The sequence below is a fragment of the Ciconia boyciana genome, chromosome 16 (assembly GCF_034638445.1).
Source record: "Ciconia boyciana chromosome 16, ASM3463844v1, whole genome shotgun sequence".
Classification (NCBI taxonomy): Eukaryota; Metazoa; Chordata; class Aves; order Ciconiiformes; family Ciconiidae; genus Ciconia; species Ciconia boyciana.
The window spans coordinates 8,420,523-8,444,239 of NC_132949.1; the positions used below are offsets into that span (position 1 = coordinate 8,420,523).

At 43.3% G+C, this 23,717-nt stretch overlaps 1 protein-coding gene across 5 annotated transcripts in view; it reads left to right on the forward strand.

Annotated features, from left to right (window-relative positions):
• The first annotated feature begins 458 nt into the window (after nucleotides 1–458).
• Nucleotides 459–23,717, forward strand: part of UNK (unk zinc finger) — a 45,875-nt gene continuing 22,616 nt past the window's right edge. For 4 of the 5 annotated variants that reach the window (XM_072881431.1, XM_072881435.1, XM_072881433.1 and 1 more), the window contains exons 1-5: nucleotides 460–726; nucleotides 19,464–19,673; nucleotides 21,361–21,537; nucleotides 21,980–22,110; nucleotides 22,241–22,376. In XM_072881431.1, coding sequence (XP_072737532.1) covers nucleotides 629–726; nucleotides 19,464–19,673; nucleotides 21,361–21,537; nucleotides 21,980–22,110; nucleotides 22,241–22,376 — 752 coding nt within the window. In that variant the 5' untranslated portion in view covers nucleotides 460–628. Of the gene's footprint in view, nucleotides 727–19,463; nucleotides 19,674–21,360; nucleotides 21,538–21,979; nucleotides 22,111–22,240; nucleotides 22,377–23,717 lie in introns of all 5 variants that reach the window. The other variant, XM_072881434.1, reaches the window with a different exon arrangement.

Sequence of the window (23,717 nt, forward strand, 5' to 3'; positions counted from 1 at the left end):
TGGGGAAGGCCGCGGAGCGAGGAGAGATGCCAACACTAAAATAACCCTTTGGCTGGGACGCCGTGCTCCAGCTTCCATCTTCAGTCCCTGAGGCGGAGGGAAGGAGGGGAAGGAAGGAAGTGAGGCCGCCTGCCACAAATAACTCCCCATCCTCTTCCAGGCCTCCCGGCCCCCTCGCCTGCCTGGAGGGGCTGGGCTGAACGGGCCGCGCCATCCCCGGGGCTCGGTGCCCGCCCCAGCCTCAGGCCCTTCCTCGGGGCCGGCCCCGGCGATGAGGCCTCGCAGCGGGCGCGATCCCGCCCCGCCGCCGGGGGGCGCCCTGGCGCGCTGCCCCCCCCTCGCACTACGAGTCCCGTCGTCCCCCGCGCGGCAGGAAGTGCGGACCGCGCCGCCGCGGGGCGCCTCTGGGAGTTGTAGTCCCGCCGGCCGGAAGCCGCCGCCCGCCGCGTCCCGGGTTGGCGGAGCGCGCGCGCGCGGCGGGACTACAAGTCCCACCCCGCCCCGCGCACCGGGGCGGCAATGGCGGCGGCGGCGCCTGCGCGCGGCGCCCTCCGTGCGGACCGCGCAGAGTGAATAATAAAGGTCTCCTCGGCGGTAGCGGCGGCGGCGGGAGCGGAAGGCAGGAGGCATGTCCAAGGGCCCGGTGGCGAGCGGCCCCGCCGCGGCCGGGCCGGCGAGCGCCGCCAGCGCGCTGCAGGCGCAGCCCGAGAAGCCGCAGCACTACACGTACGTAGCGAGAGCTCCCCGCCGCCGCCCGCCCGCGCGCCAACACGCGCCTGACGTCAGCGGGCAGCGTGCGGCACGCGCGCACGGAGACCCGCCGCCCGCCCGCGCAGCACCGGTTGGAACCGGCCCCAGCCGGCGCGGGCCGGCGGGTCCCGCCTGCGGGGGGGTGGGGGGGAAGGGGGGCGGGGCATGAGCGACTCCCCCTCCCCCCGCGGGTCGCGCCGACCGTGATGCACCGGGGCGGCGGGGCACCGGCGGCCTCGGCCTCCCCCGGGGGTGTGGGGGGGGGCCCTGGGCTCTCTGGCGGGTCGGCCGCCGTCGCAGCTCCGGCCCCTGCGAGGAGGCGGCCGGGCGGCTGTCATCGCTGTGCCCTGCGGCCCCGTCCCCCTTGGCGGGGGCCCCCGTGTGTGCCCTCACGCCGGGGTGGTGGCCCCTTCCCCCCGGCCCACGCGTGCGTCACCTCAGGCGTGGAAATGGCACGCGTGGTGGTGGCACTTTGGGGCGTTGGGCTCCTTGTGTCCTGCTGCCCAGGGCTGTCACCCCGGACCTCCACCCCCTGAGGAGTCCTGGGGGCTCCTCAGGCACCTCTGGCACCGCGCTGCATGGCAGTCCCCAAGGACCCAAACCCTGCTGGCACGCGCCTCGCGTGCGGCCAGTCTGTGAGGGATGGCTCGAGTAGGGTCCCTCGTCAGGGCAGGCGTCTTTGAGGAGTTGCCCACAGGCAAGCTACGGGAATGTTTTACACGTGTGTGTGAGAAATATCCCCCACGGGAAATGTTACACGAAAATCACAAGAAGTGCTTGTCCTGGTCCCACCTTTTCTTACACTGCTCGGGTGTGATTCCTCTGTGAAGGAAGCAGTTGGTGTGCATCGCCTCTTGGTGTGCATCGCCTCCGTCGCTGGAGACGGTGCCTCAGTGAAGGCTTATTGCTAAAATGTGTCTTCCCTAAGCAAACAATGTCGTTTCACTGCATTGTCCCAAGGATGTACCACCTCTTGGACCTTGTGCTGTGTGAACTTGGCCTGTGATAAGTTGTTTGGGTTGGAAGTTGTGGCGATGATATTCAGTTCTTCTTTTGCAATAGGGATAACGGGGTGGATTGAGAGAGCGTTGTCTTTGTGAGGATGAGCTAGCGATGGTCATGTAATGGATGGAAATAGGTCAGGTGTTCCCTGTCCTCCTTAAAAGAAAAAAGTTTGGGACTGTTCCTTGTGAACAAATTATTTGTGCTGAACTGTCTACCCTTATCGTTTTAGGGTGTTGTCCGCACGCAGAAAAAATGTCATACAAATTACCCATATCTCTCGCTTGTGTTAATGCCCCCACCCAAAATGAGAAGGGCAGGTTCAGAGTGTGGTCTGTATTCTTTTAGTTTGCGTTTTCATAAAGTCGGTGATGGACTTCTTCCCTGCATTCACACTATGATGCAAGGAATAAAAAGAGTTGTGAGAAATGCAGAGGCATGGATCCGTACAACCTGTATGCCTGCTCCAGGGATCACAGGCTATTTGACACCCTCTTCCTTCAGGCTGTTCAGAATACCGAGTCTATGGCAGAATGAGGGCTTCTAGATTTTGTGTCCATCATGAAGATCCTATTGTGGTCTTCTCTTCAGGGAGCTGGCAAGTCAGAGCCTCATAGGTTACTTTATTTCTGGTGGTGTCTACAGTTAAAGTTTGACCGCCTTATAGGAGCAACTGGAATGAAGGAGTCTGCTAGGACTGTTGCTGTAGTGGTAGAGGGTGCAGGACCTGCCCTTAGAGGTGGAGTGACACCAGTGACAGAGGAGCAATCTGTCAAAAGCAAGAGGGGGAAAACCCCAGGTGACAAGGAGATGAGGTAGAGAGATTGTAAGTACGCTAGGCAGAGGAAGACGAAGGTGATAATGTGGCTAAGCATGACCATGGAAACAAGGATATCAGGGATTAGGAAAGAAACAGTGGAAGAAAGAGTTCAAGAAACAGGAGGGGAAGAAGGAAGATCAGGGCCCGGTAGCTGAAAAGGACAGAGGAGGAAAATGGGACAGTGTGGAACAAAGGTGATGGTGCAATTAGCTTCTTTCCAGAGGGCAAAACATGTATTTTCAGATGGATGCTAAAAATACTTCAGTGAAAACAGTTGCAGAGAAGCTGAATAACCATAAGTGAAGAATGGGTTTGGGGGCTGCAGAGTGCTGACAGCGGGATGTGAGCCATACTTGGAAAGCCTTGGATTTGTACACTAGGTCACATCATACTGTAAACCTCCTTCTGATAACATATGGGAACTTATTTGGTGGTCGTTCATGTGAACAAGTTGTATGTTGTCAAAATGTAAATATTTTCTTCCTTTTTTTTTCCCTTAAATATAGTTTGTTTCCATAAAATGACATGAAGGTTACAAGTTGTAAACTCAAGTAAGCTTAATTATCTGCATACTTTGCTGTTCCCTGGGGACAGGCAATCTGGTGCTGGGGATCTCTGTCTTGGAAAGTTTTGGTTGTATTTGTTAGGAAATGTTCCAATTTCCGTATCAGTGTCAATTTCTAAACTCTTGGTATTATTTGCATGAGATTTTTAGGTACTTTGAGCTGCAGTTCTAGATCCTGTCAGGAAGCCTTTATATTTGTTCTAGATGTACAGCAAAAGAAAATCTGAAAAAAAAAAAAAGAATTATTGATGCTATCTCACACCTTTGGCACTGTTTGCTAGTGGAAGAAGAGCCTAAAAAACCCCTTTGATTGTGTCCTTGGTAGCAGTTGTAGCGTGCAGCTAGATACTCCTGGAGACCAAGTCATTCTGGTATACACCAAACTTTACTATTTAATTATGAATGGTGTGTTTCTCATCTGAGGATCTGGTATTCCATTTGTAGAATTGAAGTGAGTAATGAAATACTCAACAACTGCTGTTGTGTTCTCTCTGGGTTGCTGGATTAGAGGTTTCTGCGCGTGACTTTTCCTTGCCATCCCGCAGCTCCGGTAGCAGGATGAGGTCAGCGTATTCCTCGGAACAAACAGGTGAGATGGGCTCGTTTCTGGGGTACCTGTGGGCTGGTGTGGCTTTGATCTGCTTCGGGCGATGTGCTGCGCAGGGGTTAGTTGATGGCTCGTAGTGGGAAGTGGATTTGGTTTGGGTATGCTCTGTCAAACCTCAACTAAGTATTGACTTCGCACCGTTTCTTAGCTCTAGCTGGCGTGGTTATTATTGCGTGTATCTATCTCTGTCTTTAATGTGTTATCTACAAATGTGGATAGAGGCTGAGTTCAAAGAAACTGAAAGCAAGCGATCAGTCACTTGGAGTTGTAGATACCGAGTACTATGGTGTAGTTTTGTTTTGGTACAGTCTATCCATTCGGCTGTTGCTGTCTTCATTGGTTTTCAGTCAGACTGGACTCTTTAATTGTGAATTGTAAAGATTGTATCCACTGCTTGGGCGTTTATTGATCTGTCAGAATTTAGATAAGTGAAAGTGAAGCAGTCCTTTGTTCACTGTGCATTCACCTGAAAGTCTGACAGTTTAATAACTCTGCAGGAAAGCAAACGTTCGGGTGAAGATAAATTAACCCATTTAATAAAAAAACGAAGGGTGCCTTTGTTCTAGTCTGTTCAAAATACACACGCTCAAAAGCAGTGTTGAAAATATTCTGATTTAGGTGATAAACTCTTTGGGACACAGATTTGTTGGGCATAAGACAGATCATTGCTACTCAAGATAATTCTCTTGAGTGTGCTCACCTTAAATATGAGCAGCCATCCTGTAAATAAACTTCAGGTTTCCGTGGCCCCGCAGGCTGTGCCCTCACTTGAGTTCTGGATGTCTGGCAGTGCATCCTGTCCTCCTTCATACTACAGCAAGATAAGCTTTGTGGTTATGCCTTTGCAGCGTAAAAGACAAAAAAACTTGTCTTTCCTTTTGCATGGGGGAGGAATTGTGGGAAATTCCTGAAAGATTAGTACCCTGTAAGTAGTGCTAGAACTGCATCCACATGGTTGGTCGTGCTGTCATGTTAGCAACTGCTGGCTTGCACTCACACAAGCTTTATCTTGCAACCATCTTGATGCCAGCCATTTAGAGGTAGAAGGACTAGTGCACTTGAGTGAAGGACATTTTAAGTGGGGATGAAAATCAGGTTGGTGCAATGCTTTAGTTATAACTCAAATCAAAGACATTTTTGTATCTGCATGTATTTGAGTAGTTCCTTGTCTGGTGGTTTCTCGGCCTTAAATAGGAACTCTGATTAGAGCAGTGATGGAAATATGGGTGAAGAAGAAATAAAAATAGCAAGATCATAGGTGGACTTGGATTTCAATGAAGAGCTTGCATGCGCAGTGTTCTTTATCTCAAAGTCTTATGTTTAAATTCTTACTCAAAACTGCACACAAAAACGCACCTCGAAGCATTTGCAGTAGCAGAGAGTAATCCTTATCTTCTTATCAGTGGACAGCGTCTTATCAGTGGCAGGGCGAACACAGCATGTCTGATCTCAAATGTGCAGACTGACTGTCTGTGGAAAGAAAACAAAAAACCAGATGTGTAGCTAACACGTTTTCAGAATTGTTGCTTTTTTTGTAAGTGGTTTGCTCTTCTAGGACCCTTAGCGCTTGTCTGCATAGTCTGTTAGATTATACTTTTGATGTGCTTGAATTGGGTGGTCTTCACAACCTAGCAAATACATTTAGGCTTTTGAAATTGTTTTTAGAAACCTTTTGTGTTCTTTTTAAACTATCAGAACTCTTAAAATAACAAACTGTTGCCCTAATTCTGCTTTGGTTTTACTGGTGACAACCCCTTAGATCAATAAACTGATATGGACTTATACAAAAATAGAAACTAGCCCTGTTGTTTAAACAAAAAAGCAAAACAAACAAAAACCAAAACAAACAAACAAAGCCCCAGAAAACAAAACCAACAACAACAAAAAAACCCGTGCATTTTTAGGTTTCAGATTTGGTAATAACCTGGGAGATAGTTAGGAAAGCACAGAATAAGTCAGTACTTCTAAACCAGGGACTTGCCAGCGGTCTACTACATCGTTACCTGTAAATGTCAGCTTATCAGGCAAGTATAAGCTGGTTATTATTGCTATTTTTGAAGTCTGTGTGAACTTCACTGAATACAAGCCCACCGCAAACTGTTATTAGGAAGTGTGAATAGTTACAGGAAGTTGGAAATATAAAATACTGGAGTGTGAACAGGAAGGGCTGCCTTCACAGTATGTGCTTACCACCGAATACATACACTGAAAAATAACACCCTAGACTTTATGGTCCTTCAAAGGATGAGTGTTGAAAGCCTGCAGCTCGAGAGATGGGCTAGTGGACGTGTGGGTTGTTTGGCCCGATCAGTAAAGGCTCCGTGCAGGACTGCGCTGTCCTGCTGATTAATGCACGTGTTGAGGCCATAAGGTATTTCTCCCTTGTGTTGAAGTGGGACTGGAGCTGTGGTTTGCTTGCTATGTTTACACTTAATAAGTGAGTATTTTTGGGTATCAAAAGTGACAGGGAATTCACATACAGATAACTGCTGTATAGGTGGCATATAAATATTTTGCAGAGTGAGAAGCTTCATGTACTGCTTTGACATTTTCAGAATTAGTTTTGATCTGGCTAGGCTTGGTATTTAAAAAATCCAAAACTCTCTGAAAGAGGAGAGGGACTGAGTCATGCAGAATTGTTCCAACTTGGAAAATGGTTTTCAATTTTTTTATTAAAAAAATAAAAGTATTATGTTAATGCTTATATATTGCTTACATTAGCATGTAGGATAATTTTTTGTGGCATGAGAGACAAAATTAAGATTAATAATTCTTTTGGAAAACCTCAGAGCGTAGAGTTTCCTATTATACCATTTTTTCTCATTCTGTAGGTTTATATATTGTCTAATCTTTTTTATATTGTGTGGCTTTATTTTAAGGAAAATTCTGTTGGAATTCAGCATTTTATTTTCTTTAGATCTATTCTTTCCACCAGAATCAGGTTTTTCTAACTTCTATGAGCAGCTGAAATGTGTAGCCGCCTTGTTACAAAGGGTCTGACCGATGTCTTCTGGAAAATCTTCCTGCAGTGCATTACAGCATTTCTGCCTAGCTGTTTGCTGGCTGTTGCTACCCCTGTAACAACGTGGCAGGAGGGAATGTGTCAGTCCATCAGTTAATCACGCTTATTGTGTAGCATATTAGCATGAGCTAACTGTCACTGGTAGGCTGTATTAATATACGAGGCTGTGGACTGGTACAGACAGAGAGCAGGCACACGTTCCCTTCTGTTAACCCTGTTATAAGGAGCTTTAATTTCCGAGAGAGGAGCAAAATAAAGAGCTGGAGCAATAAGGTCTTAAATTGCTGTGTTGTGGCTCATGAGAACCTCCTTGTCAGGACCCTAAGAGCTATGCTCATTTTCAGAGGATGCCGAGGTGGTGTTTTGTTCCTTCTGTTAACTTTTTCTTTTTGCTTTTTAAAAACTTCATAAATCTTTTTGAAAGCACAAGAGACAGGGCTGCAAGAGGTGGTGAGAAGTTACCTGGTCCACCCCTTTTCCTAATGGAACCACTTACATCTAAACTGTTTCTAAGAATTTTTTTATCTAATTGTAGTTGCTTTTTTAATATTGTATCAGTTAGTTTCCTCCTTAAAAACTCCTTTAAGTTTTGGTGAAAATTTGTGGACTACAAGAGGGAGACAATCACAGACGTTTCTGTCTTATAAAGACTTCTTATACTCTATAAACTTTTTGCAACATTCAGCACATCACTTGCAAATCAGGTACAAAGTTGTTACTGAAAGCTATGCCCTGTGCGTGCACAGAGCCAGCCAGCAATTCCCCTAGTGTCCTAAATTAATGAATGGTCACGTGCCAGCAGGCTGTAGAGCAAGTGCAATTTCTTAGCTGCCTTTTTTCTCTACTTTATTGAAAGAGAGTTTGTCTTTTGTATCAGGGCAATCAAAAATACAAAGCCTCACCAGAAGAGTACATGAGGAGATGCTAAAGGCTTGTACTTTCTCAAACTCCACCTAGTGATGACAGCCAATTTAGATGCTTGTGATAATTTTCTCAGCAATCTCTGTCTTGTGTATTTTGATCAGTGCTTGATGCAGTTAATACCAGTTTGACATTTGAAATATCAGTTGGAATGAATGTTCCCTTAAAATGAATACCAACAATTTCTTCTCTTCTTAGCTTTGTTGCAGGCTGTCTTCTGACTCATACACCCTCACCCTGCTGTAGTGTTCATTCAGGTTTAGAAGGTTATTGTTACAACAAGAAAAGTTCTAGGTTTTCTTTGAAAGAAATATTGCAATTTTAAGCGCTAAAGTGCAATGATGGCAATAAAAGTGCTTGCTCACTGAAATGCTTGATCCTGGCCTGATTCTTATCTCTTATTAAAAGTCAGAGACGTTTAATTGAATATTGTTGTCAGAACACTGGCAGAAGGTAAACTTATACCAAGTTTGTGGTCAGACAAGAAAAATCTTAGCCCATCTCTAGCTATCTGTTGGTCAAAAATTGCAAATACATTTCAGTAGAGCATACTGGCTTATTAAGAAAGATGGCACTGTTAATTACAGTTAAGAAATTAAGGTTGGATTGCTTCTTGTTATTGTATGCCCAGAATTTCTTTAGATTAATAAGCAGTCATGCACATATGGAAAGGGAAATAGTTTCTTAAAATGATACCTGATGAATATCTGCAAAAATCTGAATTAATTAAAATCAATATTATTTTACTTGTTAGCCTTCGCCTTGAGCATGTCGCCACAGTTTAACAAGAAGCTTTCAGTCCACACCCAATATGCTCAGACGTGATTTTTCTCCTCTAATTTTCAATAGACTGTGAGCTTTCATTAATAGCACTTGAATATTACCATCATAGCAGAAATAAAAATAGCAGATGCCTCGGGGCAATTGTGCAGCTTTACAGCAACAATAACAAAAAATATTGTTTGCACGTTTAAAATATCTTGAGAGTGCCACCAGATTTATTCATGTATTGATTACTCAAAATGGAAAATGAGAAGTTGTGGTGTAGCCTGGGATTTGACTGCTTTCCCCTTGGTAGAGAGCTGGTATACATCTTGATGTCAGTGTACCTGTTTGAAGTGCAGTCTGGCATGGGGTCGTATAATGGTGCTTCTTTGGACTGGTCTATCTGCATGCATAGGACTTTTATTCTGAGGTGTGCCTGCCTGATGGAGTGTCGAAAGAGTCCACTGGGCTGTAGCAGACACGAATGAAGTCTGATTTGAGTGCTGAAGGGAAAAGAAAATCGATTGAATGGCTAACATTGATTCTTCAAAATCAACCACTAAGAGTTGGCTTTTGTCTTTGTGCTGGCACATGTGTTATAGGATGCAGGCTCATGCTTGTTAGATAATCACCGTGTTTTATTTGAAACTCATAACAGAAAATGTTTGTTCACAAATGTAAGCCTTTCCAAAGAGGCTGCTGCAAATCTGGTTGGCATTTAACCTGAGAAGAAGCAGATGCCATTTCACTTCCAAATGTAGATTGGTCTGGATGAGAGCACTATAGACCCATCATTTCTTGTGGAGTTTTGGTTTTCTGTTTTTGGTCCAGTGTAAGTATAGACCTTCAAACATGTCATGTACTGTCTTAAAACTGTTGTGAGTATGGGGCTGCAACTGATCGACAAGCTGTTTCTTAAATCATGAGGGTTCTTGGCATGGTCAGGAGAAGGAAGGCTACTGTGCTCTATTTCTGAAGCACCTCTTGTGAGACAAGATGTTGAAGGCTAGCTGCCTAAAAATGCTCATAAAAATCTGTAACTGAAACCCTGAGCTATGTAACAGCTTGTATGGAAATAATGTTTTTCTGAATTAGCCTTTACGAATTCTTGCATGTGAGATGTTTTGTTTTAGGGAACTAGCAGAGTGAGTAACACAAGTTTTAAAACAGCCCAGCCCTGTTCCCAGTCTTCACTAGTGTTTCTACAGTTGCTAGCCCTGGGTAGGCTTTGTTAGTGACTGAATCAATGGTGAGAGAAGTACAGTGTGGAAAAACTTTACTGGAACCTGGAACTTTGATTTTTACAGCACAGGACATCAGTGTATTATTCAGACCCTAATTCATTGTAGTCTACTGCAGCAAACCCGATGTGTGTTAACTCCATTTGAACTCTGCCTTTCTGCAGACATTCTCCATGTCTGAGGCTACAAACACTAACAGTAGGATAAAGAAACGTCATCTATCCGATCCAGTTAATACAAGATAGAAAATTTATCTGGATATAAGCTGAATAACTTACCATAGTAGACAAGTCTGTGGATGGATGTTTTTGCAAAGTAATTAGTAGTAAAATATTTAACTGCTCACATTTAAGCATGTGTTGATATATCATGCTGGCAATTAAACCAGGTATAAACTTTCAACAGTATACAGCTGTCTGGATGCAGTAAGCTCCAGCATTTTCACTGAAACAGTTAGGCTCAACCCGCATGTTGTTGAAAAATAATTATTTCAATATGATCCTGTTTTCATAGACTCTGCACTTACACAGGTGCTGTAGGGAAGGATTAATGGCAGCTAAATAGTTTGTAGAGCAGAAACCAACCCACAGAGTCAGGAGGGTTGTCTCAATTGGGGGTAATCCGTGTTTGAAAACAGGGAGGTGTACTTTAGGCACAGCTGTGTTGTTTACATAAACTAGCAGTGTCAAATTGAAAATATGTCATTTAAACTTGGAAAAAATTGGCTGTGTTTTTAAAATGTTGCATGAACTGTCTAAATGCTTAGTTAATTTTGAGGTCATGTCAAGTAATACATATTCATGGCCAACTAATTTGGGAAAAAAGAGATCAAACTCAAGGAAATGTAAATGTAAACTCAAGGCTTTATGCAGAGTTCTGGATCTTGCTGAATGGTTTTTAAGGAAACATCTCTGAAATGTAGTGCAGTTAAATGTTTGCATATGCCCGTGCTTGGATTGTTTTAATTAAAAAAGTGAAAGCTCTGTGTAAACAAACACTTGTGTTTAAAATTGATTTTATTGGAATGGCTTGGTCATATACATTTCATGGTCCACCGACGCAACAAGTTTATGCTTTTTAAAGAGAGCGCACTGCCAAAAAAATTACTCAAATTGTTTTATTTGTTGGGTTTGAATGACACAACTCGATGTATGCCAAGCCTAAGGGATGCACAGCTCGAGGGAAGTCTGAACAAGCACCTCTTTCCCCTGACACCCGCAGACTGTAACACAATTGTAAGTCCGTGGAGCTTGTGTCTTGGCTGTTCACAAATGTGATAAATGTTCATTTTATTGAGTTAACTCCGAGTTGAAAGCCTCGATTTTCTTTCCTCATCAAGACAGAGCGTTGGTGAGCTTCTTATCTACAACATGGTGTTTCTCTCAAAACAAAGTCATTTTTGCTATAACTGTGGAAACCAATGTTTTGCCTGAAACTAGTGCAAGGCTGTGTTCCTGTGATGGGCTGGCACCATGCTGTAGTGTCTCCCTTTGTTTTTCCTTAGTTTTTCAGTGTAGACAAGACACAACTGTTTGTGTCTGACATTTTTCTTTTCATTGAAAAATGTCCTGAACATTTCTGATATTTGCCAACACATGTTATTTTTAGTATGGACTTTTGCAGTCAGTCAGTCAAAGTTCTTACCTATGAAGTATGGGTAGCAGATAGTTCTTTCCTCGTGGATGAATTTAATTACTTGCATTGTTGTCCACCCCATGATCTGCTTTGAAATCCAAAAACAGTTACAGTAGCGATCAGGTTACTGTTGAATGTGACTATTGTACTTGTTGGTGTGTTATCCTTAGTTTTCTGTAATCTAGCAGTTTGTGGTTTAGCTTCTGCAGTACATGCTATCCTTTAGCATTTATTTGGAAGCGTCCAGCTCAACTTTACTTGCTAAATCGATCAGATGCTTAGAAAAAGGAAAACTTGTGAGTGCTGCCTACCTATTTCTGTAGCAAAAAGTGGGGGAGCCATGGGCTATGGATGTGAGCAGTTGTCTTTTTGATCACTAAGGTACACATGAGTTATATGAACTCTTAAAACAAAAAAACCTCCACAACCAAACAAGCCCAACTCCATGCATCTGTAATCAGTCTCTCCAACTCTCACTTTCTTTATTTGCCCTTAGACTGACATTATTGTCGAGCTCTAATGGAGAAGGGGAAATCTAACAGCTTTAAAATCACACAGTGCTGTCTGCTGTGTGACCTTTTTCCAGTTGATGGTTCAATTTATTTAGGTGATAAAGAAAACACTGAGGCATGTGAAGTCTATCTTCTTGACAGATGTGAGCTTACTGAAACTTTTTCCTCATCCTTTTCTCCTTCCCCATATTCACAGTCAGCCTTTTGTTTTTATAAAGTGATCCATATATTTTTCTTTGAGGTTTAAATGCTTTCTAATCTTTTCAAGGTTTACAAAACTGCACCTGGCTGTTGAGGGTATGGAAAGGCAAATAGACTGATAGTTGTTGAGATGTACTGAAAGAGAGATGTTTGCATTTTGTGTCAAGTGATGCATGCTGTATGCAAAAGCTCTTCTTGATACGAAGTGTGAGGATTTGGTCAGGTCTCTGAGGTTATTTAGAAAAATACCATTAAATATGGAAAAAGGGGAATTATCCAATAGTGGTGAGCCACAGTAACTGATAAAGATTACTGGTAAAGCCTGGTCAGAACTTTTCCTGAAATAATGATGAAAACCTTCAAGATTGCTGCTAAAAGCGCTCGTTATTGTTTGATATTCAGCAGTGATTCGTGTGATGCTCTGTTTCAATACTAAATTACATCTGCCAGTAACTAAAAAATATTGTTTATTGGAACAGACTTGTCTTAACTACTGCTCTTATTAGAAGGATGTTAAACATTTATTTGCAGAGGTTTAGGCAGGCTGTAAACCAGGCTGCTGGTACTCTGCAGCTGTCGGTTGAGAGATTTGGTTGCCTTGTGCCCACCCCTGGGCACAAGGAACTACAACTCCTATGAAGTTAGATTGTTTGTTTCACTTTTTTTTCCCAAATCCCAAGAAATCTTGGGAGTTGAAGGCTATGCTAGCTGTCAGGAAGCTTACTTTGCATTGAAATGCCAGCATTTTGTAAGACACTGTGGGAATGCTGGTATCAAACCCTTTCTCCAAAAGGGTTTGGACTCCATGGTGACTGGAACCAATAAAAGCCCCAAGGTAGGCAACCTGCCGAACTCCTTGCTACACCGAGGGATTCCTTAAAAAGCCAGCCTTCTAGCAGCCCTGTTGATTTGCCAAGAGATGTGTAAGGGTGTTATAGGGAATTGCCAATGCAGGGAAATTGAATAGCTGTTCCGGAATATCCATTCTGGATTAATTATTTTTGAACAACACTATTCTTTAAATCCTCATTTTTTTTCTCTTACTCTGGAATATCTTCTTTGCCCTAAGAGCAAAAACTCCTGAGCAATGTCAGAGCTGCATATCATGGGTTTTCTCTATCAGTAATGATATGTTAAACAAAAGGTGCATTAGTAGGATTTTTATTGAGTATCCTGTTGGAATAAGTAGATTCTGTCATGCACCGCTGACTCATTTCAATTGGAATACCACAGTTCAGTAAAAGAAAATAATTGAGTCATGGGTTTCTTACTTAAAGTGTGTCTGATATAATCTTTTGCAATAAAATTTTATGAGGGTGAAATGAATTTAGAGCGCTGATTAAATATGGACAGCTCTTTTCCTCTAGTGTTGGGGTGGCTCTTTGAGCTTAAGAAGAAAATAGCAGTTTTGAAAATATTTTCAATACATAAGCATTATTGAATTAGAAACATCTATGTCTATGGTTAGATTTCTCCTGGGTTTTGCAATGCTGCCTGCTTTGCAGGCAGTCTGTTGGGTAAGCACAACCTTGTTTACTTCAGAAAAAATTATCTGTGTTAGCTCAAACCACTAATTTAAACTTTAAAGCTAAGCTGGTGATGTTTTAAAAAAAAAAAAATTTTTCCCCTAAACTGAATTAGGAAAACTTTCTCCAGCCTGCTGTCTGGACAGATTGGTGCCAATAGGAGCTTCCAGCAAAGGAGAGCTGATGAGCAGCTGAGAGCAGTGACCTCTGTCATTCAGACTGCAATATTCAGGAAGGATGTCTGTCTACAAGTGAGGTGAACTGGGACCACCTGAAACTTTACAAAGAGGTCTATGGCCTCATGCAGTCCTGTCTGAAACAGCAGGACGTGACTGATACAAAAATACTGGCAAAAGTCCCCAGCATTCCCATGTACTTCTGCGCCGATGAAATTATATCTTTTGCAAGTGTGATTCTCTGCTGAGAGAAGGCAGACAGGACTGAAATAAGTGGTAATGGCAGAAGAGCATTTTCTTCCTGATATCTGAAATTTTATCAGGAACTTAAGCCTTGGTTTAAAAAAACAAACACACAACCGAACACTTTATTTGCAGATTTCTTGGTTAGATTTGCCTCTATGGGCTCTTCTGGACAGTGGCTAGTACTAAGAATCTTTATACAGCCCTGAACTGGTAATTCCTAATGTTAGTGCTAATAATAAAGTGAAGTGTCCACACCAGGCTGGACTTTACAGAAACAACTGGAGCCTGCACTGTCTGAACGTGCCCTGAGCTACCTTCTCTGGGTTAGTTTCTTGTGACCAAGGAGCGGCTGCAGGGATGGAGCCCCTCTGACAGCAGCCAGTGCTTCAAGCATGGACCTGCCCACTGGTGTAAAAGATGTCTGTGGTTTACACTGGTCTAACACCAGATAAACAGCACTGGTACCAATCACTTAATGCGGGCTTTTACTAAGGGTGCTGTAGCATAGTTTCATGGGTGTAAATACACATCCACATGTATGCGAAATCTGGATGACGGTGTTAGATCTCACTATTGTCCTACATTTACAGACAGTGTCTTAGTCTGGATTAGCCAAACAATTATCTAATGGTTTTCTCTCTGATGTTGTAGTGCTGCAGAAGATTCAGATCCTGTTTATGAGCCTTCACGCTCTCTTTGGGCCCGAAAGGAATTTTGGCAGAAAGGGGATTGACTGGGAGGAGCAAGGAGGGCTGCAAAGGAGAGGAGCTCGTCTTGAGGCCTACGTAAAGATTTCAAATAGCGCAGGGGGTGTCGGAAGCAAAGGAGGGCCTGGCGTTGCATTATGGGAGCAACACGGGTTTGGAAGAGTTGGTTTTAATCCTTTTGTTTCCATGCTCCTTGCTATTGTTTCTCTCCCCAGTCTTCCTGATCCCTCTCTTACAAAGCAGAGACTTCTGTCTTGGTGTCAGTGTGCATCTTCCAGTGATTTCAGGGAGCTTTGGGTAAGGCTTTTAATGAGGAATGTAGAGCTCAGCTGTCTTCGTGCATTACCGGCACATTTTCCTGAATTGAGCTCATGCCAGTGTACGCGTGACTTACGTCAAGTTTGGCAGAAAGTTCCCAGCCCTGGAACATGGTACGGATACAGGTATCTTCCCGTACTGAGCCACTTGAGTGCACTGGGTGTGAACAAAGCCAAACCAGTAACGCTGCAGCAAAGCAAGAGATCTCTGCAGCAGCAGGCAGTGAAAGTGGCCAGGACAAGGCTGCAATTGTTGAGTTTAAAAATGAAGCTTCTAGGTTAGAGTTTCTTCTTGGTTTCTCCCCCTCCCCTTCCCCTTCTTTCTAGGTTTGATTTTTTTGGTGGTGGTGTTTGGAAGTACAATTTTCTTCTTTTCCCCCCACCCCGCTCATCTTTTTTCCTGCAGCTCCCAAAGCAGGTTGCTGCTTGATTCCTCCAGGGCAGAGGGGGAACTAGCTGCAATTACTAGCAGCAGCTGTAACCACTTGCTGCCCTGCCCTGGAGACCCCAGCTGCTACTAGCAGTTAAAGACAGTTAGCAGTTCCCCCACTAGTGTAAATTCTTGCAGAGAGTAATTACTGCCCCTTCTCATGTCCCACCCCAGAGGAAGTGGAATTTCAGAGAAGTAACATTGGGGTTTTTTCCTAATACTTTGCAGCTCCTGTCAGTCTCTGGGAGTTCCCAAAGCTAGTCTAAGAACCCCTCCTCTTGTCTTCCTAGTGAAATAAGCTTTCATTTCCAGTAGCGTCCATCCTGTTCGGCAGCAAGGTCAGTTCAGCCTGCGGACTTTAATCTACGTTGCTCTGGCCGGTCTTGTCCTATTTGTTTAGAATTGCATTTGTCTTTGTTTAGTAGGACTCATAAATGATAACATTTCCTCCAGGAATGTGGGTGTTGCTGTTGATGTTAATGTAGTATCAGAAGACGACCATGCTACGTGCTTTCCACTTTTTAAAAAATTAGATGGGTTTGAAAATATGACACATACACACACACAAAAGAGAGTGCATGTAAAGTAGAGCAACACAGAACTCATTAGTTTCACGTTTTTGTTTTTATAAATAAATATAGAAGTAACTCCTGTAAAGATAGGGGTAATAATTCTTCTGCCCCTCATGTGGGGGCTGTAGAGTTTCCTGAAATCTTTAGAGAGGAGTTGAGAAATGCAAGTTATCATTGCTGGATTTCCTCTTCCTGTACAGACACAGCATTTGGCTGACATGCTGTGAAATGTGTACCAGTTATCAACATGTTTTCAGTTTCAAGGGTTGTTCAAAAATTCCTTTTCTCAGCTGTTCTGGGAAAAAATTTATAGAGACCATTGACACCAGAAGAATCTGTCACAACAGTGTTTTCTGCATTTCTGTTTCGAGCCTTTGCAAAGAGGCTACTGAAATATTAATAGCTTTCTGCTTTGTGAGCCATCACATTGCGGTTGTGCGGTCTGTGTATCCTTTCTGTGTTCCCAAAACACATGTGGTTTAGATGCCTTTCATATATTTTAATACAAAGTGGCTGGTTGAGTGGTCCATGTTCTCCCAGAGGAGCCAAAACTCACTTCATGGATCAAGAAAATAAAGGGCTATAAGGCAATTTAGCATTCAGGCTATTGTGGAGGAGAGTGATTTAAAATGTTGTAGTGGCTTGAAAAAAAGAAAAACCCAAAGCAGTGATTGAAAGGCTTGAAATGACTGAGTTAATGTGACAACTCCTTTTCCTCTGTTGGGTCTATGGCAGAGGTGATCACGCACAGTTAATGTGTTGTGCGGAGCTCAGTGATACCTGTTTGCAGGACTTGCTTTGAAATTAAGAGTGAGAGATCATTTATTTAATAGACAGCATTAAAGAATGAGTTTCTGATGAAGCAAGTTAGGTGTTAAACACTTTTCAGGTGAACCATTTACTTATGTAATTATCTCTCATTTACATTATAATAAATGTTTCTCCAGGGAGTTTAGCCAATCATGAAATGCAATTAATTTTCAAATGCTCTTCAGCAACAATTGACACTCCAGAGACTGAAGTCCCTAGTCAGTGTGTACATTTTTAAACTCTCCTGCTAAAGGGAAGCTGTTTCAGCTCGGTTGATCATGCAGTTGTTAAATTTTGGGGTTTTTAACAGGGTTTCATGCATGCCTGTCACTAGAATTCTGGAGTGCTGGGCTTGATACCCAGGTTGTTTAGGCCTAATATCTCCCCTTAATTTCCAGAGCATTGAAGAGGTTCAGGATGCTGTTCCTTAAATTAAGCCCAGGACTCACTTCAGTGAAGATGGAGGAGTTTAAACACTCTCGGTTTCTGTTGCCAACTCAGATTGCTGTATGATACTGGCCAGGGCATGTAGCCAGCTGTTTTGCAGTTTCTTCATATGTAAAATGGGAGTAACATAAACCTCATGTCTCTAAGGTGTACGTGGAGATATATGGGTGGAAGAGACTGGTTGGTGACTGCGTAGCATCTCTGGACGACACTCTAAGTAGCATGCTGCTTAAGTTTACTTAATTAACTTTCTAACCTAAATGTTGTTACAGTCACTTTTGTTCTAAGTCTTATTAGCGTGCTGATAAGATAATCTGTGGAATTCCACCTTTTACAACTGTACTTGGTCCAACAGCTTAGAAAGCTTTTCAGGAATGGATTAATTTTATTGCGGCATTCAGTTTTCACATGAATTGCTGCTGTGGTTGGAGTAGGGATCTCCACGTGAATGGAGCTGGCTTTTTAAGGAACAAAGTGATGTTGTTAGCCCTCACCTACTCCAAACAGACCTGTTTCTGCACGCTCGCCCCATTTTTTCTGATGTTAAGCCTTGGGCCCCAATGCAGATACTGTTCCAGCCACGCTGGATTGCAGGGGACAGATGGGCTTGGGTTGAAAAGGGCTTACAGCCAGCTGTAGAGGCTCTCCAGCCCCGAGCGTTCACGGATCCTAAGCAGTGGAACCTGCAAGTCTCGCCTATTTGGAGACTGAAGAGGAAGAATAGCTTTTATCCTTTCATGCTTGCAAAATCCAGTGTAGGAAAGCTCTTGCCGGTGATACTCTCTTCACAGCAAACAAATAAAACCACTTTGGTTGAATTTGTGCATTTTCCTGAGGCTTTCTCTTCAGCCAGGGGTAAAGAGGAAAGGAAGCTTTATTTACAGATGTTGCTTTCAGAATGAATCTAGCATGGTGATATTATCTGTAAATACATCTTTGGGCATCAGACATCTTTCCGTTTATTTAGAAACACGATAGAAAGATTGTCTGATATGGGAATGAACACTTGACAAATTCCTATGCTCTGTTTTGTTGCCTTGGAGTACAAAAGCAGTTTAAAATGAGTCCGTATCTGCTGTTACATCATCCTGTTGCTTCCAGCAGAATACCAGCACTTTTATTTTGACTGACAAATTTTGTTACTCGCTGTTTAAATTGACCTCTAAATGTAAGAGACCAGAATGTGACTTGTGGGATGCAGTTACCTCACATCTGCTTGCTCTGGGCCTTCTGCATTGTTCTTGGAGGTGTCTCTGGGACTGAACCTGGTGGGATTTGGGTCTGAACAATTTGAACAGTTCATATGTTCCCTATAAATACAGGACAGCTAGTGGGTTTCAGGCAGCGTGGATTTTGTAAGCACCTACACATAGATCACAGTCAGATCATTATGTTGATCTAAACCATTTTGTAATCCTCTACAATCTGGGTTTAGAGACTGTTATTAGTGTCACAAATAAAAGCTTGTGACTTCTGTAGTTGTCGGGATAAAAGAAGACATGTACTTTCAGCTAATTACATATTAAAAATAAAGCACATAAACATGCAGCAGTCTGAGGATCGTTATCCCACTTTTCAAGACTGAGTCCTGAATTCACAAGATTGCAAGAGAGAAATTGATTAATTTTAATTTCATATTCGACCATGTACTGAAGAAGAAGCTGAGTTAAACCAGGAGGACAAGGCATGAAAAAGAGTCTTTTAAAAAATCTTTCTCTCTCAGTAACTTGAAGCTTTAAACATGGCTACAAGGAAGTGGGGTTTTTTGTTTGTTTTGGGTTTTTTTTTAAACTGAACATGTCTCTCTTAGTAAGGAAACCCCGCTTTGCTCAGATGGGTCTCAGATTGAGAGATAGAAATAGATAGAAAGGTACTTAAGAGTTCTATTTTCTAAGTTCATGAAAAGCCTCTTCAAAATGATACTGAAAGGCACAATAGAAAGTGATTTTAGCTATCGTTAGCATTCACGTTTGTGTTAACTGGCCTGGTAACTGATATCTTCCCATTACAGACAAGCAGCAGCTTCCAGCCTCCATTATTGAGAGTGAAAGCAGGGGAGGGTGTGGGAAAGACAGGAGGCATCTCTGTGGTGGATGCGGCTCAGTTTGGCCTGTACTCTGTGGGGTGATTGGATATTGCCTCTGACCAGCATCCTGGTCCTAATCTCCTGCTGTTGGATTTCTGCCTGCAGTTACCTGAAGGAGTTCCGCACAGAGCAGTGCCCTCTTTTTGTGCAGCACAAGTGCACTCAGCACCGGCCCTACACTTGCTTCCACTGGCACTTTGTCAACCAGCGTCGTCGCAGATCTATCCGCCGCCGGGATGGTACATTTAACTACAGCCCTGACATTTACTGTACCAAGTATGACGAGACCACAGGAATCTGCCCAGAAGGAGATGAGTAAGTAAAGACTGCACCCTGCTTTTCAGGCATTAGGCTTTTGGGATCAGTCCAGGTGATGATTCCAGCCAGCTCTTGTAGAGATGAGGCAAGTCAGCAGTAAAGCAGCTTTGTAACATACGTAACATGAGAACAGATGTAAAAACTGTAATAGCAACCCATGTGCTCCAGGCCTGCTGCAGAGATGATACTAAGGGTGACTTAGATGGGAATTCAGCTTTTGCATCGTTCAGTGTCCTCATGAGCCTTGGCATCTTCAGCAAAGTTGAGGTGTGAAAACCAGCTTGCTGACGAATGGACTGAGAGACTCTGTTCCCGTAAGTCCCTGACTGTCAAATAATAGCTCTTGCTCACTAGCAGGGTAGTTTAGTTTTTAACAGCTTGCTGAAGGAGGAGGAGCTTTGTCTTCTAGTCTGCCCTCTGAATTTTTGTCCTCTAGTCTGCCCCCTGAATTATCTATCCCCAGCTTTTTAAATCATATCAGTTACTTGCCAGTTTATTTTGTCTTCCTGAACTTTTAAGAAGCCAGTAGGGAAGTGGCAGGTACCCAGAATAAGGCAACATGAGGAAGAGTTTGTTTTATTGGGTCTTCTCTCCCTGTGACTGTGGTAAGTTTAATGGGAGCAGAGGTGCAAGTGTTTCTGCTGTGCATGTGGCAGACTCCAGCAGTTAAAGGGTTAACCCAGTAATATAACTTTAGCCATGTGACAGATATGGAAGAATAAATAGTGTAGCCAAACTGTGGTCAAATATAGGGAGTGTTTTATATAGAGATGTTATAGAAAGATGAAATTTCAGTTCCCTTTCATGGTGCCAGTATAAACACACAGAAAAATGCTATTTATCAGGAAAACAGTATTTTTTTTTACCTGATTAAGTAAAGATCCTGTTACTACAGCAGAATGGAATAATCTCCCAGCCTGAGGCCTCAGTTTCAATACTTTCTTCCTTGTTAGAAGAGAACCGGAAGGAACTAGAAATAGGATATTTGGGGGCTTTGGCTTCTAGATCACTCGTTCATATCTGGCTCAAACTCAGTGAATGAAAACTGTTGCCATCTCAGAACTCTGTGCTGATTTGTATTTTTAGCTTGGTGCTGTAATATCTGAACTTTACCTATTCCATCTTGTTCTTTTTTTATTTCTCAGTGTAAATTGTTCTTTTTCTGCCTAAGAGGGGAAACAAAACATCAGTTAAAATGGTAGTATTATAATTCTCCTTTCTTGTCCCATGCTCTGCATAAAGGATGCATCTGGCTATAGATAGACTGTCGCAGCCCTGTAGGAGTACATCAGCAGGAAACAGTAACAGCACGAAGTCTAGATGGGCTGCTGAGGAAATGGTATGTGCCATGTGATGTCCCTTCAATCATGGCTAGTATATCAGAACGCCTTGACAGTGTCCTTGCTCTTTTCCAGATCCGTGGCAGTCACTAGACTAGAATAATAAGCTGTTGCTGGCTAATAATCCAGTTGTCTTTTTGGGAGGGAAACTGTTATATACTGTGTAGTGACAGGTTTAGGGATTCTGTGTAGCTTTGGAAGGCACAGCATAAGAGGAGAGGCAGAATTAGCAAAGGTGTTGTCAGCTACAGCATCCTGTATTGGCAATATGTCTTCTGGTAGTGTGGAGTCCATCACCTGTGTAACTAAACTTTGTCTGTTCTTCCCTTCCTCCTGTACCTCAGGTGTCCCTTCTTGCATAGAACTACTGGAGACACAGAGAGGAGGTATCACTTGCGTTACTACAAAACTGGAATCTGCATTCATGAGACAGACTCCAAGGGAAACTGCACGAAGAACGGAGTCCACTGTGCGTTCGCTCATGGGCCCCATGACCTACGCTCTCCGGTGTATGACATCAGGTTAGTAGAGGTTGGGGCTCTGTAGTAAAAGGGTAATTTCTGTACCCAAATGAAAAGTCAGAGAATTGAAGGACAGTACTACTTCAGTGTGAAATGCTTAGCATTGGAAGCGGGGGTGATGATATATCCCTTCCTAATAAGGCAAATCTACAAAATCTCCAGGCAGGATACTCAAAATGGAGAAAGGAAGCACACTTTAAACTAGTAATACTGTGGTGTGGAGTCTGATGGAGGGGTCCAAATAACACATCTGGAATTCCCAGGGAGTGAAGAACATGAATTGCAGTTGCTGTTTGACTAAAGATGTTCTGACAAAAAAATGCATGAATGAAATGCACCCGCTTAGGAATTGTTACCACGCTCCAGTATGTCAGTTTTTATACACCTTTATCTGTCTCTTCATCTGCTCAGTCTGTATATTCATTTGATTCTGTCCACAAAGGGAGCTTCAGGCGATGGAGGCTTTGCAGAATGGTCAGACTACATCAGAAGGTGGCATAGAGGGTCAGTCTGCAGTCGCTGCTAGTCATGCTATGATAGAGAAAATACTCAGTGAGGAGCCAAGGTGGCAAGGTGAGTGTTACTTTGGGTCTGTGGCACTGGGAAAGTGTGGTGTTTGTGGAGTGCCTGCTCCCGTTGAAGACTTTTGTATAGTAACTATAGATCATGGTCATCTCCCACTAACTGGTTGCTTCTTTTGCAGATACAACATATGTGTTGGGAAATTACAAGACAGAGCAATGTAAGAAACCTCCCCGTCTCTGTCGCCAGGGTTATGCCTGTCCCTACTACCACAATAGCAAAGACAGAAGAAGAAGCCCAAGAAAACACAAATACAGGTACCATGGTCCTGGATATTCTATTTCCCAGCTGAGTGGTGAGGTGTAGTAGAAATCTGTAATGGAGGATCTAGGATTTTGTCCACTAGATAATATTTTAGTGTGTCTCCAAGGCCTGTACTGACAGATGTGATGGACTGTTGTTTCTGCCTAGGAGACAGGATAACAAACTAAACAAGAAGTTTTGTTGTATATAGGAACCGGTATCTCTAATAAATGACTGTTAAATCATGCTACAACTCTGGTTTTATGGCAAACAGAACCTATGTCTGGCTTCCCCTTACTGTATAAATTCCTGCTTTAGAAAGCAGTGCAGGAAAAAGAAAATAAAAGAAAGTTTTAATCTGCATCTAGAAATGAACTCACACAGCAGTGTTTTCATGGTAAAGGATTCAGAATCATCAAGCTGCTTGTTGTGTGTGCCTGATGATGGGGATCGTGAGGCACGGTGTGACCAGTACTGTAGCTGGACATGCATTCCTAACCAACTGCTAAAGACTGTGCTTTTGAGGCACCAGGGTGTTCTCGTCACTCAGCTGTCGCTGGATTTTCAGCATGCCGTGTCTCCCTGAACGCATTTCATCCAAGTTATAGGCCCTCATTTCCTCCAACACAACAGAGCTTTTGTTGTGGTCGCAGTGGGGCTTTTCCTTAGTTCCTTTTTGAAAAACATAAGAGCAGACCAGAAAGCCAGGAGAGAAAATACCGTGGATGTTCTCACTTCCCTTCCCCACCCCCAACATTCACAGAAATTTTTGAATTGGCACTGAAATCCCATATTTAAAAAACTAAATAAATAAAAATCAAAGGAACATTAATCCCAACACCTTCAGGAGAAACAGAAACACTAAGCCAGTCTTCAGGCAGCAGCTATGTGCTTTCTGCCCCTGCCTGGGCCCTTTGGGAAGGGAAGAGGTGAAAGCTTCTCCCCTCCTGATCTCCACTCACTTCTGTGTTGCTTTCCCCACCCCCAGCTGATGTGACTGCCTCTTTCATGCAGGTGTCTGCTGCTGCTATCTGCTTCCCTCTGCTGTTTTTTGAGGGAATGGTTAAGAGCATAAAGAGCAGGGGAAGTAGGTCACGGCAAAAATTTTGAACTGGGAAAAAGAACTGTTCCTGGCTGAAGAATAGACTTGCCTTTTCCCTAGTGACCTGACTCAGCCTCTTTTCCACATGGCTATACTATAACCCTGGAAACATACCACTGTAAGGGTATTATGTGTGTGAGGATTAGCCAATTAACTTATTAGCTTTCTATGAATGTACAGTTCCAAAACAGAAACCAGACCCACCAGCTCTGACACTAATCACATCAGCTGCTAACATTGTTAAGTTATGTTC